This window comes from Bactrocera dorsalis, chromosome 4 (genome assembly GCF_023373825.1).
Source record: "Bactrocera dorsalis isolate Fly_Bdor chromosome 4, ASM2337382v1, whole genome shotgun sequence".
NCBI classification, from domain to species: domain Eukaryota; kingdom Metazoa; phylum Arthropoda; class Insecta; order Diptera; family Tephritidae; genus Bactrocera; species Bactrocera dorsalis.
In genome coordinates, this window is record NC_064306.1 from 7976478 (window position 1) to 7993433 (window position 16956).

The window sequence follows — 16956 nt, forward strand, 5'->3', positions numbered from 1 at the left end:
AATTTTGGTATATAAAAATGCCTTTTGCACATAAAACATGAAGAACACCATGGCCTGACTTGTGATTACGCTTGGTTATTCACAGTTTTGCAAAGGAAGAAGCAGCGCAGCAATTTCACTTATCAGTTTTTTCGCATTTGACATTCGTGTATTCCGTGACGTTCTTTTTGGTCGAGGTGTTACGCGATTTCGAGTTGTGGAAAAAAGTCATATTTTATATTAAATTTACGATAATTTACGATTTGATAAAGTGAAAAAATGTTGCGTACACTTTCCAGATGCAGCGAATTGCCAGTCGTGGCGAAACAATTGCAAAAAGTATGTAACCGCAGAATGCTGGTGACGACGACAACTTCATGTGGCCGTCGTCTCGTTGGTTGGAGCATGTTGAACCTGCTTCAGCGACAGCATGTAGCTCCTTTGGTTAGCTGCAGCTTACAACATCAGCCAGCAGCAGCGGCATTGGCAGCTAAAACTAAAACCACAAATTTTAACATGTGCAGGAATTATTCATCCTTTTTCGGTTTATTCCAGAATGCCGCCCAATCTGGTGTACAAAAATCGAACAAATACGCAACGGAGGCGACCGTACAAGTTCATCGCGTAAGTGTATCACCCTCACTTTACCCTGCTCAAAGCATAAGCTTCTATCTTCTTTACCCCACTTCTTTCATGTGTTGTTACATAACATCTTTTGACACAACATTGTGGGGGCAGCGCTGTAGTAGATATTTTTTTTTTTGTAGAAATAGAATGAAAAAGAATTGTCAGGTGGCTAAATTGCAAATATTTAGCAAAACCATGTAAACAATTAATACGATTTTTTTTTCGAAAGCAAAGGTATTGATAAAAAAATGTGCGTACATATTTTTACCCTTACTATTGCGTGTACAATATACTGAAGGTCATTAAAGTAATAAGTAGTAAGGAACAATAAAAAAATGCATATACATATGTATTTAGAAGCAAATCTAATATTAATGACATGCTATGTTCACGTCAACTGACGCTGTTATCGGATGCTTTTTTTACATTTCTAATTTGTCGCGTGGTTTGCCGTCGGCCGCTTATCAGCGATATTTTCACAGCAGCTTATAAAATGCTAAAACATATATGTACATAAGTATGTACACACATGTAAAAGCAAAAACCAACACCTTCAAGTGGTTTTTGAAGATAATTAGTCTCATCAACAACAATCCCGCTAATTGTTAACTGGCTTTATTATTTTTACCGGCAATTAGACGTAAAGAAAACAGCTGATTGCACTTCACAGCTCGAGTGTCGGAAGTTTTAGTAACTATAATCTACAATCTCATTAAAAATGTTGTAGTTTTATTATTTTATCTATCAGCCACAACCACTTAAATTGGCTTCAATGACTATAATAGTATAGGATTCAGAAGTTGAACTTTTTATTCAACAAATTTCATTTTCATGCAGCCATTTAAGCTGCATAGGCTCGATAAAGGCCCCGAATCAACCGTCACACTGACCAAAGAGGATGCAACCAAATATTACACCCAAATGCAGACGATTCGTCGTATCGAAACTGCCGCTGGTAATTTGTACAAGGAGAAAATCATTCGTGGTTTCTGCCACTTGTACTCTGGCCAGGAGGCGTGTGCCGTAGGTGAGTAGAAAATTTAAATATTAGTAACTTTCAATATTAAAAATTTTGCTTTTATTTTTATTTTTATTTTAGGCATGAAAGCCGCCATGCGTGAACAGGATAATATAATATCTGCTTACCGTGTGCACGGTTGGACCTATTTAATGGGTGTCCCACCAGTGGGTGTGTTAGCTGAGTTGACTGGTCGCCAGAGTGGCTGTGCCTTGGGCAAAGGTGGCTCTATGCACATGTATGCGCCAAACTTCTTCGGTGGTAATGGCATTGTGGGTGCACAGGTATGTCAAATACACTTAATTAAATTAGATATATGTATAATTATATTTCTAAATTCTTTCTTTTAAAATATTGTATCCATTAGGTACCACTTGGTACGGGCGTTGCACTCGCCTGCCAGTACAAAGGCAATGGCGGCGTCTGCCTATCACTTTACGGTGATGGTGCTGCCAATCAAGGTCAGGTGTTTGAGTCTTATAACATGGCTGCTTTGTGGAAATTACCGGCAATTTTCGTTTGCGAAAATAATAATTACGCTATGGGTACCAGTACGGCACGTGGCTCCAGCAACACTGACTACTATACACGCGGTGATGTAGTACCCGGTATCTGGGTTGATGGTATGGATATTTTAGCTGTACGTAGTGCCACCGAATTTGCCATCGAATATGTGAATAAGGTTGGTCCAATTGTATTGGAAACCAATACTTATCGTTATTCCGGCCACTCTATGTCTGATCCCGGTACAAGCTACCGTACACGTGAGGAAATCCAAGAAGTGCGTCAAAAGCGTGATCCCATCACATCGTTCAAGGAGTTGTGCATTGAGCACGGACTTTTGTCTGCTGATGAGATTAAGGTGGGTGTAAACAAATTGCGAAAATACACTGTACGATATATTCAATTTAATTTTTCTTTATAGGAAATCGATACTAAGGTGCGCAAGGAAATCGACGAAGCCACACAAGTCGCTAAGAATGACAAAGAACTGCCTGTAACCGGTCTGTGGACTGATGTTTACTCAAACAATTTGGAACCAAAGATACGTGGTTTAAGCAGCTATAACATTGCGCATATTTCCCAACGCAAAGGCGTCAATCACTAAGCCATTAGCATTTGAAGTAGCTAAAAATTGTAAAACGAAGTTTAAGCAACAAAACAACGTCTGCTTGTAGCCATAAGATAAAAGTCTAGCCGAATCACTAGTGAAATTCAAACATATTATTCACAAAAGACAAACGTATGCAATTCTCTAACATAAAATGGTATTTACACACACGTTAAATTAGTGAAATCAACGTTATCATTACACAATGACTTAATAACGAGATATTCTAGTTAGACTTATATATAATTTGCGATATTTTTTGATGGTAACATTTCAAATTATCCAATGCATACATAGCTAAAATACTTAATATACATTTATTTTTATTTTGGTTTTGTAAATACCAAAAATATCATTGTATATTAATTAAAACTGTCCATTAAAGCGGGGATATGTTTGTAAATGAATAATATAGTTTTAAAAGTTGCAATTTGCATTATTGGCAAGGAGTTTAACTGAAGTTGCAAAAAATTAACGAAATAAAAGTGAAAAATATGTACAAAAGAGGAAAATATGTTTTTATATTACAGGGTTATCGCACACCCATTACATAAATTAGGGTAAATTCAATAAATAAAAAAATCTGTTGGCAATTTCGGCCTATTTTGAAAAATCTGAAAAATTCCAATTTATGTTTACATTTATTTGTAAACTTTTGCGTTAATGTGCACAAATATTTGTAAAAAAAAAATATTAGTACAAATATTATTAAAACAATTACTTCCGCTTTGAACATGTTGGCTGCCGTTGTGCGTGCAAGAGTCAGACAATCGTTCAAGAATTGGTCGTATGATTTGCGACTATTTCGTTGGTTCTACAAAGAATACGAAGAGCAAAGGGAATCACCGCACCACAACTATGCCAGCGAGGCAACTATCGAGATCCCCGATGTACGTAGCATAAAAAACAAAGTGTTTTTTTATATTCATTGATTATAAAATACTATTTAAGACATTCAAATGCATTCGCTTGGAAACATTTCCATCTAAAACCATAACTATAAATAAGGAACAAGCAGAACGCATATATAAACAAATGGCTACCATACGGCGTTTGGAAACTGTTGCGAATGCTATGTATAAGGCTAAACTCGTGCGCGGTTTTTGCCACCTCTATTCTGGACAGGAAGCCGTTTGTGTGGGTAGGTGTATAATAGTTGAATGCAGTTTAAGAATTTAAGAAAACCTTAGGAATTGCTGCACTTAATAGGCATACATGCTGCAATGCGTCCCACGGATCACCTTATTACGGCATACCGTTGCCATGGTTGGTGCTATTTGATGGGCCTTAAGCCCATGGAAATACTCGCCGAATTGGCTGGACGTGAGGCGGGCTGTCAGCGGGGTAAAGGCGGTTCCATGCATATGTACAATAAAAGATTCTACGGTGGTAATGGCATTGTGGGTGCACAGGCAAGTAGGAAAAAATCTTTATGGCATTAGCATTTATTATATACTATTTTACAATGTAATAGGTGCCTTTGGGCGCTGGAATTGGTCTTGCATTAAAAAATGAGGCGAAAGGCAATGTTTGTGTGGCTTTGTACGGAGATGGTGCCGCCAATCAAGGACAAATATTTGAAGCATATAATATAGCGTGTCTTTGGCGTTTGCCGGTAATTTTTGTTTGCGAAAATAATGAATACGGTAAGTGGTAAATAGTAAAAATTTAAATGTCTGCAGTTTCCTGTTGACTTGCTATAGGTATGGGCACAAAAATGCATCGTTCTTCCTGCTCGATTGAATATTACACACGTGGTGTGCCATTGCCTGGTATTTACGTTGATGGTATGAATATTTTGGCAATGCATAATGCTGCAGAGTTCGCTATTGGCTTTGTACAAAAAGAAGGACCAATTATCATAGAAGCGCATACATATCGATATTTCGGTCATTCAATGTCGGATCCAGGGACAAGTTACCGTTCACGCGATGAGGTTGCGGAAGTGCGTAGCAAACGTGATCCTATAAGTTATTTCAAAGAAATAACTATCTCGCAAGGCTTATTAACCGAGGATCAGTGCAAAGTAATATTATTAAAGCTTTACATACATATGTATGTATGTATAATTTTTTGTATGCTGTTTAGAAAATAGATGAGGACATTCGGAAGAGCATCGATGAAGCAGCTGAAAAGGCTAAGAAATCCAATGAAGTAAAAAAGGAAGAACTGTGGGCAGATGTATATATGGATAATAAGGAAGTGGGTATACGTGATACGATCGGGAATCGACATAAACATTTCCATGCGGGCAAGACACTTGAAAAAGATCATATTAAGTTGAAATCATTTACACCGGACACCAAATTGGAGCCTAAAGATATACCATTCGAAATAAAGGAGTGGGAGGCGCAGATGGAAGCGATAAAAGACGTGGAAAAAGGTAAAAAATCCAATCAGAAATCAAAATCGGATGACAAGCCCGAGAAGAAATAATTGCAAGTAGCGAGAAACAGTAGAAAGGAAATAAAAATGGTTATAAATTTCTTTTGAGGCATTAAATAAATTATAAAATTCTACTTTCATATATATGCACTATTTATGTAATGATTTCAAATAAATTTTTAACTGTAAAATTCAAAATATTCATGTATATGTATATGTATGTATGTATTTACGAAATAAGTAATTATTATATTTATATTTAAAATTAAATATAGTATGGAATTCTTTATGAAAAAAATGACGAAATTTCATGAAATATCTCCTCCAAATATCATCTTATCAGTTATTAATTTAATGCTAGCACCTATAACGGCAGCGATGCACGAATACTATCTACGGTATTTTGTATAAAATTAGTTAAAGACCAGCTACTTTCTGGCGCTTCATTTGCACTTTCGATTTCTTCATCTTGGGGTAATGGTGTCGGTAAAATGCGATCAGCTGTAATAAATATTGCCGCATCCGCATCACATTCGAAATATTTCCTTGTAAAAGATATATCAGCTGTTTGTGGAGATTGAACATCATCCTGAAATAGGAAATCGTATGCATATACAAATATAACAGCATATACGTAATCTAGAATTTTCTGTTAACTAACCAGTAATTCCAAGCCAAAGAAATAACCAACTGGATGTATTTCCGGTACTGGACCAATATAACAAATAATGCACTCAAAAAGCCTAAAATCATCACGATCAAAGTAGCGAGCCGGCACACTAACCACATCACCTGGCATTGCGGTATATAACCAGTTACAACGACTGCTATCTTGTACAAGTTGCAAGCGACGGTTTGGTTCTGGTATGCTCACGATAAATGGCCACAAATCATCAGACACGGGCAATAAACTATCTTGCGCGCATTGATATTTGCGCGTTGTGTTGGGTTCACGGAGGACTGGATCATAAACAAACACTTGTAAGTCGTCCGTAGGAGCTGATTGTTCTGATGCAACTTTTATGAGTGTGCCAGCAGCAACTGTGAAATTCTGCAGTTCTGTTGTAGCTTCTTCAAGCTCCTCAGTCGATGCAACCGACTGTAAACGTGATGTCCGTGCCAGCATAGCATATTTTGTGGCCATTTTTAAGATTAAACTTTACTAATAAACTACACTAAAAGCTACGCAATATAGTTGTGAAATTTTGTTGGAGAAATGTTTATAACAATTTTATTACGTATGTTCATTGATATTATCACTTTCGTTGTTTTGTATACTTCTTTACTAGCGATGTAAAAGAAAACTAAATAATCGATATACACATTAATATCCTTCACTTGTTTACTTTAAATGTAATTGAAATATCAAATATATTTTCCTTAATTTTTTTTAATAGTTTTGAATTAGGAACAGCTTTGCAAATTACCCCTAATTTATCTTCGATAAAAAGCGAAACCAAATTAGTAACAATATCTCTCTCCATCACAAGTGATACAAGGAAAAATAGAAGCACATAACAAAAGAAAACAAAAACAGAAATCGGTACTGTCACTTATTGTGAATTTTTTAATTCACAGCTTACTCGTGAGCGCGGAAGCGGAAATAGAAAAATTCTCAGTTAAATTTAAGCATACAGAAAAAAATTCTAAAATACAGTTATAAGAAGAATTGGAGGAATATATAGGATAGGATCCAAAAAGAGCTTGGGTTCTCACAAGAAGACTGAAATTCAAAAGTGTTCACAAATGTGTACATAGTTATCTTGTTATTCTTATCTTCATAAATATATGCATATACAAACTTAGTATATAAACACATGTGCACATTGAAGAATTAACATATTTTTGTATATTTAAAACACATCTTCACAAGAAATCACCTTGCACATCAGCGACATCACCGCCGATCAATGCGCTCTCCCATACATTCGTATGAGCTCGTTAGTTTTTGTTGCTCTCAGCTGCTTTTGGCTAGCAGTCACTTCAATTGGATCGCGCTCGCTTTTAGTTCTTTCCACGGATATCAGCTCAGTCTTTAACCGCTTCGCCGAGTATAACGTTCGATAAAAGTATTTCAAATTCGGTATTTTCAAAAATTATTCGTCTTGAATAAATTAACTAAAATCATATATATTTATGTAGAGTAAACTAGAAAATATTTAAGCTTTTTGTGTGACGCGTGTCGTGTTTTTAATATTTTTCTAATTTCGCGTGTGAAAATTACTTGTCGAGTGTTTGAATACTATTATGAATTGGCAATCAAAATAGTGGCGCCTGTGTGTTATTATTGGAAAGTTAAATATTATTTTCATATGACATTAGTTGTGCCTTTAGTGGTGTCGGTGCTATGGTTTTATTATTAAAATTGTATGTGGTGTTATAAATTTTTTTGACCGCTAAGTTCTTGGCGACATCAGCCAATGTCATTTGAGTGGGTGTAACGTGCGAGTGTATCTGTGTGTACATATCTATACGTGTGTGTCACAAAATATAATTTCTGAAACTTGTTTTATTTACTGATTGATATTTGATGAAAAGTGCCAAAATCATTTCAAATATATATTTTATATTCGAAATCAAAATTTATCGATATATTAATTACAAATACCGTTTTTTATTGCACACATGGGGAAGCGTATTAACATCTAAAAATACGGTGTGATGTTTGAAAAAATAATATGCAAAAAATTAATGAAATAAAGAAATAAATAATTTCTTCGTTAAAATTTATAAATTCTTAAAAACACCAATAACAGTTTCATAGAAAGTGGATGTATTAGTAAGTAAATTTTTAAACTACTTTTATTAAATTAAAATTATTACTTAACCCTTTCAGCCCCGAAGTTGCTTATAAGCAACTTCTATTTATGTTTGACATCGTTTAAAAAGTCAAATACACAAAAACTTCTTTAAAATACACATCTTATAGATCAACTTCATGATCATGATTAACCCTTTTAGCCCCAATGTTGCTTAGAAGCAACTTCTATATATGTTTGACATCATTTAAAAAGTCCTTTGGGGCTGAAAGGGTTTAGTAATAAAAATAAAAAAAAATTTAGAGAATGAAATAAAATTAGGAAAAAGGAGCAAAAAAAATAATATCTACCATTTGTACTAAATCTTAACGTTTTTTGACATGAACTTTAATTTGGCAATTTGTAAGCTTTATAGAATTTATGTAGATAAATAAAGCAGACTTGAAAAAAATATTAGCATTTACTCTGAATTATTAGCTCCATTTCCGATGTTAAATCTTACCATTTTATGTGAAATATTTCTGAAATTAAATAAATTCTTTCCGGGATTTTGCAAAACGAAAGCAGAACAGGCACACACAAAAACAACTACATTTTAATCGATTAAGCAGTTATGTATGTATATCCACTTGCAAGTCAGAAAAAGTGCATTTTTTTGTAAATTCTTTTTTTTTTAATTTTTAATTTGTAAAGATTTTCCGTCTCGGTGGCCAATTTGTTACGGTTTTGTCTTGTTTTTGAACTTTTTGCTTTTTGTTTTCAAAACTGTTATATATTTATTTAGAAAAAAGCAAGTCTGGTTTAAAATATGTAATTTGTAGAAAATCCAAAAAAATCCAAATATAATTTATTTTTTGTGACTTTTAATTTTTCATACTATATAACTGCACTTTAAAAGTTTTTGTTTTAACATTAAACGATTCATTTAAACTTGAGGTGAAAAACTGACTGAAGATCAAATAGAAGCAACATAAAACCATTTGTAGACGAATATGTAGAGATGACCTTATTTTGAAATAAATTTGGATAACTAATAAATCCATTTACTTTACGCTTTAGTCTAGTCAAAAACAAATCATCTTACAAATCTAATTAAAACACTGAATATTTACTTAGCACAAATTATTATGTTTACAAATGAGTAAAATTTTTCGATACACACGCAACTCTATGCGCCAATAAATTTTACGATATTTATATGAACAATTTTTCTTGTAAACAACGTCATCCGTTCAGTTGATTTCTATCAATTTAAATTTGTATATTCAGAAATTGAATGCATGCCCTAAAAAAATGTTGGCCACGCACTTTCCACACTCCGCGTTAGCAGTTATGTGCAGAAAAAAAATATCTCAAAATTGCGCAATGCCCGTTTTAATGGTTTAATACGGGTGCACTTGCCGTCCTATTGCTGTATGAGTCACAAAAATATATAGTAAATTCAATCCAAATAGTAATATTTTCATATTTCTTCAATGCAACGCAAATATTGCCAGAGCACAATTTGTTTAGACACTTGAGCTGTGCAATAAATTATACCTGAGGACAAGGATTTTCCAAGAATATGGATCACTTGTGGGCATTTAAACAAAAGCGTACGCTGCATTCGTCGGCAACTAGGCACGCGGGAAAATGCATTCACATGACGTTGCCTAATAAATGCGCACATAAATTACTAGTAATTTCAATTGTACAAAGCAGCCATAAAATATGCATATTAATGGCATTTAAAAATTTGTTTTCAAAATGTTTGAATTAACATGCTAGAGCACGAAAAAAAATGCCAAATGATTTTAACTTTTCAAATAGAAAACAATCTTTCAAAGCACAGTATTATTTATACAAATAAATAGAGACATGTGCGTACAAAAATTTATCGCTCTGCCGATAAATCAATCGACTGTAGGCGCCAGTCATAAGACGTTTTTCATCCTTTTAAATTTATAAATGCAATATAAATATTTTCGACTGTTAATTAAGTCAAATATTTAGCTAAAACGCACACATGCTCATAGTTTGCTACAAATTTATATACTATAAATAAATGTGTTTCTATGAATATCTGATCGTTTTAACGTTCCATTTCAATTGCCGGAAAATGCTGACAGATAATAGTTGGCGCTTTTAGCAAAAGAAAATCGCGTAGTTTTGCTGGAAAACTATACAATATAGTGCAGATAGATAGAAGTACATGTAATATATAAATAAATATGTAAATAAATAAAATGTTTACATACTTCGTTGTTTTATGCACACTTCAAAAGAAAATACATAAACTACATATAAATCAAGAATTAATTGCTTGGCGATTAGCCAAATGTATCTTTTATATGAAAGTATCTATGTTGCCAACCTTTCTGCAATATAAACTTAAATGAACTTAAAGCCTAGAAAGTAGGCAGCTAGTGTTTTTTTAATTAACAATTAACATTTTTAAGACATTCTTTGGAAATTTATATTTTTGTTTGCGCTTCAAAAGTAAAGTGCTGCGAAAAAGGCTATAAAGAATTATTTACAAGCGTTTAAATAAAAACGTTTTTCCCCTTCTATGCTTAATGAACAATTGAGCAAGTCACGCGTGATTACCTAAACTCCAATATATTGAAAAAATTTGCGTGGAAACTAACACATGCCCACTCACCATGCAACTCATTTAGAAATGCAAATGCGAAAAGAAATCCTATGCGAAAGAAATTCTATGGATGAACTATCACATGTACACAAGAGTTTTGGTTAGGTTTGTCAATCCGCCTTTAACATAAATTTCTGATAGCGTTTTTGGGTAATTAACCAGTCCTTTAACAGGCAGTTGGCCTGTAGGGAACCAGCTATGTGAAAAACAAAATTTTGCTGACTAATCTTTTCGCAAGTGGACTTCAATTCAAAACATCAACAGAAAGCAAACATGTCTCATATTTTTGAAGGGATGCGTTCCGTGTCTCTACTACCAAGCACCCGGAAGTGTCAGAGCGCTTCTATTTGTTTAGAAGACTTAACCAAACCAACATTAATATCGTCTAATGGTTTCATATGCTCAGAAGATCTAACCTTACAATTCAAAATCTATATATTATCGGCTCAAATTTCTTATAAAAGGCTATGAAGCTGATCAAGAGATCGGTAAGATAGCACTCATATAGAGTTGTTGCTGGTTGAGCAGCTACCAATGGTACGTTTAAGTGATGAAACCCCTCTCACAAATTTTAGAATTGGGAGATTTCGACCATCTTCCAATACGTTGACATTTCAAGCTCAGTGTCTGCATAAGTTTGCCTATTTTATCAGCTGATTATATCGATATAACTAGATTTTTTAAAAATTATTTATCTCTAAGTGACGATGACAACAACCGATGAGTCGGCGTTACAAGTTTTCGAGAGAAAAGTTCTGCAAAAGATTTATGGTCCTTTGCGCGTTGGCCACGGCGAATATCGCATTCGATGGAACGATGAGCTGTACGAGATATACGACGACATTGACATAGTTCAGCGAATTAAAAGACAGCGGCTACGCTGGCTAGGTCATGTTGGCCGGATGGATGAAAACACTCTAGCTCTGAAAGTATTCGACGCAGTACTCGCCGCGGGAAGCAGAGGAAGAGGAAGACCTCCACTCCGTTGGAAGGACCAAGTGGAGAAGGACCTGGCCTCGCTTGGAATATCCAATTGGTGCCACGTAGCGAAGAGAAGAAACGACTGGCGCGCTGTTGTTGACTCGGCTATAATCGCGTAAGCGGTGTCTACGCCAGTAAAGAAGAAGAAGAAGTTATACCTGGCCTCAAAACTAAACGCCTGGGCTACATTTTAAGCGATAAACTTAAAAAACTTCAAACTTCAGCAATACAATCCGCAGACTATTCGATGAATACACTTTATATAGAGAGAGCCAAACTGAGTTAATATTAAAAAGTTATAAAGCTTGGAGTTCGCACAATAATACTTGATATTCAAGCCAATAGCATATCGAAATTAGAAGAAGAAAATGCAACAATGAAAATTTGCAAAAGAAGAAAGTACAAGTGTTACCCTGTGCGGGTATTTGAATAATACATATGTACATTGTTCAAACCTCAAACACTTTATAGATCGTCAAGGAAAACAATATACTAAAAATAACGATAAAAACAACAAAAACACCGCCGGTAAACATTCAAGTTTTATGCAAATACTCACACCGGAAACAATTTAACATGAAATTCATTAGAGTAAGAGGTGCACAAACTTTTTTGATATTTACAAAATATTTTGAGTGTATTTTAAGAGTGGCTTTACAATCATAAACTAGTTGTGAATAAAGCGTAACAGATCGGTTGGGAGTACTCGAGGTTATTCGTACAGATTAATCAGTGAGAGTTAAGTTTCCGATTTAGTAAGAGATATATGGCCTTAAAATAGCAAGATCTAACATGCGACGGAAATAAGTTTAGACATCAAGAAGATGGTGGTGAGAATCCGCTTTCTCAGAAGAATATACGATGGACGCTAATAGAGCAATGGCCTGTTAAAAGCCCTACACAACTAGGGAGCGGCTAGCCTTACTGAGAGCAAAGAGATCACTAGATCTCCTACGATCAATCTGGAGCCAAAAAGGCTTTTGTGACAGCGCAAGCGACAGCCAAGCTTCCGTGAAGCCCAGCTATACAGTAGGACAACACAAGAGGATACTTGAGTACCGACCCGCTCCCATTCTACTAATAGCTGATGAAAGCTATACTACTTTCTTTGCTAGCTTCTCAGCTTTATAATTTCCTGCGATTCCGTTATGGCTCGGTACCTATACCAGTCTTATCACAAGGATACTCGATGCTATTGATAGCAGAGTTAGGCACTCCTTGCCCATCGCTGAACGCACTGTAAATGAGTTCAATGCTATTATCGCCGCTCTGCTATATGAGTGAATGGTCGCTTCTCTGAAGGAGGATGCCCAACTGCTGCCTTAATGGCTGCAACATCGGCTTGGAAGACACTGCAATAGTCAGGAAGTCTGAGTATGGAGTTGATAGAGACCTCCTGACAGTAAACCTCTCCACCAACCTTCTCCTCAAGCTTTGATCCATCCGTAAATAAACTCACTGGTTCTTTCCACCAACGTCTTCTTCCCACCCATAGCTCCCTCATCGGTATATGGTCAGAAAAGGAGCAGCCAGAGTTCCTTTTGACGACTCCATGATCTAGGTGATCAGGTATGAAGTCAAAAATATACGATGTTAGTTTGTAAAAGCTTCCTTTATGAACTACTTATGTCAAAATCTACCAAAATAATAAAGCTTCCAACTTGTATTAATCAAGAGGTCTATGTGCATTTCTGCCACGAAAGGGCTTGCTATAAAATCTGAACAATTGTAGCTGGTAGCTCGAAACTTTTAAAACTCTATTTAGGTTCACATCAAAACAAAAAACCAAACTTCTCGAATAAATTCGAAAAGAAGTGTATAAAAAATTTGAAAGTAGAGACATCATTCCTTCAAAGGTTAGGAAAACCCGACTTGTGGTGATTTCAGAACGCGACGTTTTTGTAGGATTCACATTTCAATATAGAAGCAAGTTAAATGATTCGGTTTGACGCATTTTATTCGACGCAGTTTTTTAATCACACTCCAGCGCAGTCACATGCATGCTGTTTTCCGTTATTTTCTAAATTTTTACGACTTTTTTAGCGTGGCTCGTCAATATCTAATGCAAAATGCTATTATCCACAAGCCATCGCACAGAGATCAAGTATATTTGACCGCAATTGTGGGCAACTTATACGGCAACAATTCGATTGGATTATTGCCAAGTGTGGCGTGGGGTAGAGACGCTTTAGGAAGAGGGGCTGGGCATAACACAAGCGATTAGCGATTGCTTAATGTGCAATGCGCAAACAAACACAACAATTGCTGATGGAACGCGTGGATACGTTCTGTTTATATATACGAAGACGGTCTGATAAGTACAAGAACTATCGATTTTCTTTACATAGCCTTCTTTTAATACCAAACCTGAAATATCCGTTTTCTGGAAGTCTGAAAAGGAGGTTTCCGTAGCGCCAATAATGTGCTCATTCGATTAAAATTGCTGCTCGGCGAGTGACATCTTTAAGTGCCGAACGTGCACGGAATCAAATCTGGAGTATCGGTGGATATATCAGTAGTGACCATTTTCCAGGTAAGCGATGTAGATCATGCTTCTGAATCTCAGAAAATGCTGTACAGCAGGTTCCTGGTTGATAGAAGAGCCTTAATCTTCTACGAAGCAAGTTCGCGGGGTAAACTCCAGATTCGACTGATTTTTTAGTCTTTAGTGTGTACTAGAGGCTCCATATTTCGGATAAATCTTACTTCTCCACGTTGTCTAAAGAAACCCACGAGTCCGTTTTGACTAAATATTTGACAGCAGTAGACTAAAAGAATGCAATTCAAACTTGTGGCATTATCAGGCGATGAGGTTAAGTACTTATCGGACCGCTCTGGCACAGAAGTGAAAGAAAGTATTATGTCACTGAAAGCGCATGTATATTAATATACATATAAATATTTTTGTCTCATGTATGTACACAATTTAACTATTCAAATAGTTTTTATGAGCACACAAAAGTCGCCTAATTATTCTTTTATTACTCTTTTTCACAAGTTTTTATGTCTGAACCTCTCCATGGCATAGCGTTGCTACTGTTGTATCCATTTCAATTAAATACAAACGACTTGCTATTGTTGTGCGTTTTCTATAGATACATACATACATACATATATACAAGACAGAAGCGGAGTAAATGTATGAGCACGCTTTTAAATTGAATAATTACGGTTCGGGTGCTGAAACCGCATGTGATGTGGCGTGTCCGTGTAAAAAATCTATATACAATACTAGGTGGATCTATGCAAGCTTAGAAGCAGTGGCGACGCAGCAGCAGCCTAATCTGTCAAGGCATAACGGCCTTAGCTGGTTGAGGTACGAGTGCGAGATTGCGACACACATGTCTCAAACTTAAACATTGTATATATGTATGCATACATGTACTTATGTATATATACATGTGAATGTTTGTATGCATGACTTTATCTTGGATCTTTTATGGGTTGCTCGCATTCATGGCTGGCGACTAGTGAATGCCAACGAAAAACCAAAATATACAGACAGCTCTTGATTTATTCGTATTGGCAGGTGATGCCTTATATACTCGTGTATATGTGTGCATGTCTGTCAGGCATATAAATATGTCTCTATGTATATACTATTAACATCTTCGTATATGTTCGTTTGCACCGCATCAAGTACATTTTGTCTAATCCATTATTGATATTTTTTGCTATTCCGATCGGAAATTATACGAAATTATTCTATAAAAATTTTTATCGACTTCCACATTCTATTTCTACATTCCTTTTTAAACGAATTCATATCATTGACTTTTAGATTTTATCAATTATGTTTATTTCAAGCAAATTTTGAAAATTTCAAATAAAAATCATTGAATGTCGTTACTGGAACTCGCGATCTGTTCTAAATAATGCAGCATAATTAACTTTGTGGTGCTTCCTCAGCTTATTCTTTCCTTAAATTGATCTATCCTTCTTTGGATCCGTCATTAGATCACTTTTCACCATTTTTTCTTGAGCTACTTATATCCCCAACAATATTTTCTATGTATCAGTATAACTAAGAACTTGTAAACTTCAAGTTTCCCTTTAACTAAACCTTTACCTTGTTACTTCTCCACAGTTTTTTTCACTCATTTGTTATAAATATCCGCTTAACTCGGAAATTAGGTGATCAAAATATTATTTTCCTCCGATCCATAGTTGTTTGGATCCTTGTTCTATCTCGTTACCACTCCCTGAGTTTATTTATTCCTCAATCTGTACTACTTGTTAGACTATATCGCATATTTTGCAACCAAGGTTTCTTTTTCTTCTATTCTAATGTGCTTGAACCTTGCTTCCACTCTTTTTGCTTTCTATGAACTTATTTCCTCTCCATCTGTTCAATGTTTCGGCATAACTCGGGTATTAGACAACTTTTTATTTTCAAACATGTAGGAACGCTCTTTCTAAGGACTAACTTCTTGCTGTTTAACTGGAATGTTAGACCACCAAACTTTTCATTTCTCCAATCGAGGTTTAAAGCCTTTTATCACTTTGTTAGCGCTCTATGAGTTTTGTTCAATCTCAAGTTTTTCAACTGAAGTTTAGACGTCCAGTGGTTTTACTCCAATCCAACTTATTTGGTCCTCTCCACTAGTTCGTAAGCGTATCCCGAGCTTATTTCCTCATCAATCTGAATCGGATGTATATATAGATTTATATACCAGCATATGTTTGTTTTCTCCGATCTAATCTTTTTAGTTTATTCTTTTACTTCATTAATGTTCCTTAGCTTATTCTCACAACAATGTGTTTTAGAAGTATTTATAAGTCTACTTGTTTCGATCCTTATATTATCTTCTTAGCGCGGTAACGATCTAAGAGGCTTATATGGAGTCTTTAAGGTTTCTTTCTTTTTGACTTTTGAGATTTGGGGAAGTCATATGACACACTTCAGGTGTTTTTTTTTAGTTTATAATCTTCTTCTTTAATTGCGTAGGCACCGCTTATGCGGTTATAGTCGAGTTTACAACAGTACGTCAGTCGTCCTCCTTTTCGTGTTTGGTACCCATTGGAGATTCCAATTGTAGTCAAGTTCTTTTCCACCTGGTCTTTCCAACGAAGTGGAGATCTTTTTGCTCCTCTGTTACCCTGGCGGGTACTGCGTCGTATATTCTCAGAGCTGGAGTGTTTTCAACAATCGGACGACTTGACTTAGCCAGCGTAGGCGCTGTTTCTTAATTCGCTGAACTATAACATTAAAGCATATCTCGTACAGTTCATAAATCCATCGTCTGTCGTTGTCAATGCGCGAAGGACCATAAATCTTCCGCAGAACCTCTATCTTGAAAACTTGTAAGGTGGACTCATCAGATGTTGTCTTCGTCCATGCCTTTGCACCATATAGCAGGACGCGGATGTTGAGTGACTTGTAGAATTTGGTCATTGTTTGTCGAGAGAGGACTTTACTTCTCAGTTGCCTACTCAGTCCGAAGTAGTACCTGTTGGCAAGAGT

At 35.6% G+C, this 16956-nt stretch overlaps 4 protein-coding genes across 5 annotated transcripts in view; 3 read left to right on the forward strand and 1 right to left on the reverse strand.

The window, feature by feature from the left end:
• The first annotated feature begins 134 nt into the window (after nucleotides 1-134).
• Nucleotides 135-3228, forward strand: LOC105232199 (pyruvate dehydrogenase E1 component subunit alpha type II, mitochondrial). The gene is made up of 6 exons (XM_011213827.4): nucleotides 135-318; nucleotides 535-603; nucleotides 1444-1633; nucleotides 1706-1908; nucleotides 1992-2486; nucleotides 2550-3228. The coding sequence occupies exons 1-6, from the start codon at nucleotides 259-261 to the stop codon at nucleotides 2730-2732; spliced, it is 1200 nt and encodes a 399-aa protein (XP_011212129.1). The 5' UTR covers nucleotides 135-258; the 3' UTR covers nucleotides 2733-3228.
• Nucleotides 3229-3361: 133 nt separating this feature from the next.
• LOC105232200 (pyruvate dehydrogenase E1 component subunit alpha, mitochondrial) lies at nucleotides 3362-5318 on the forward strand. Its single transcript, XM_011213828.4, has 6 exons — nucleotides 3362-3625; nucleotides 3687-3876; nucleotides 3945-4147; nucleotides 4210-4381; nucleotides 4439-4761; nucleotides 4824-5318. The coding sequence occupies exons 1-6, from the start codon at nucleotides 3470-3472 to the stop codon at nucleotides 5169-5171; spliced, it is 1392 nt and encodes a 463-aa protein (XP_011212130.2). The 5' UTR covers nucleotides 3362-3469; the 3' UTR covers nucleotides 5172-5318.
• A 2-nt stretch (nucleotides 5319-5320) lies between these two features.
• LOC105232201 (uncharacterized) lies at nucleotides 5321-6579 on the reverse strand. The gene is made up of 2 exons (XM_011213829.4): nucleotides 5782-6579; nucleotides 5321-5709 (listed from the first exon to the last, which is right to left on the reverse strand). The coding sequence occupies exons 1-2, from the start codon at nucleotides 6262-6264 to the stop codon at nucleotides 5485-5487; spliced, it is 708 nt and encodes a 235-aa protein (XP_011212131.1). The 5' UTR covers nucleotides 6265-6579; the 3' UTR covers nucleotides 5321-5484.
• Nucleotides 6580-7116: 537 nt separating this feature from the next.
• Nucleotides 7117-16956, forward strand: part of LOC105232244 (uncharacterized) — a 55745-nt gene continuing 45905 nt past the window's right edge. For both annotated transcript variants that reach the window (XM_049456659.1, XM_049456660.1), the window contains exon 1: nucleotides 7117-7899. The gene's annotated coding sequence lies outside the window, so the exon portion shown is untranslated. The remainder of the gene's footprint in view (nucleotides 7900-16956) is intronic.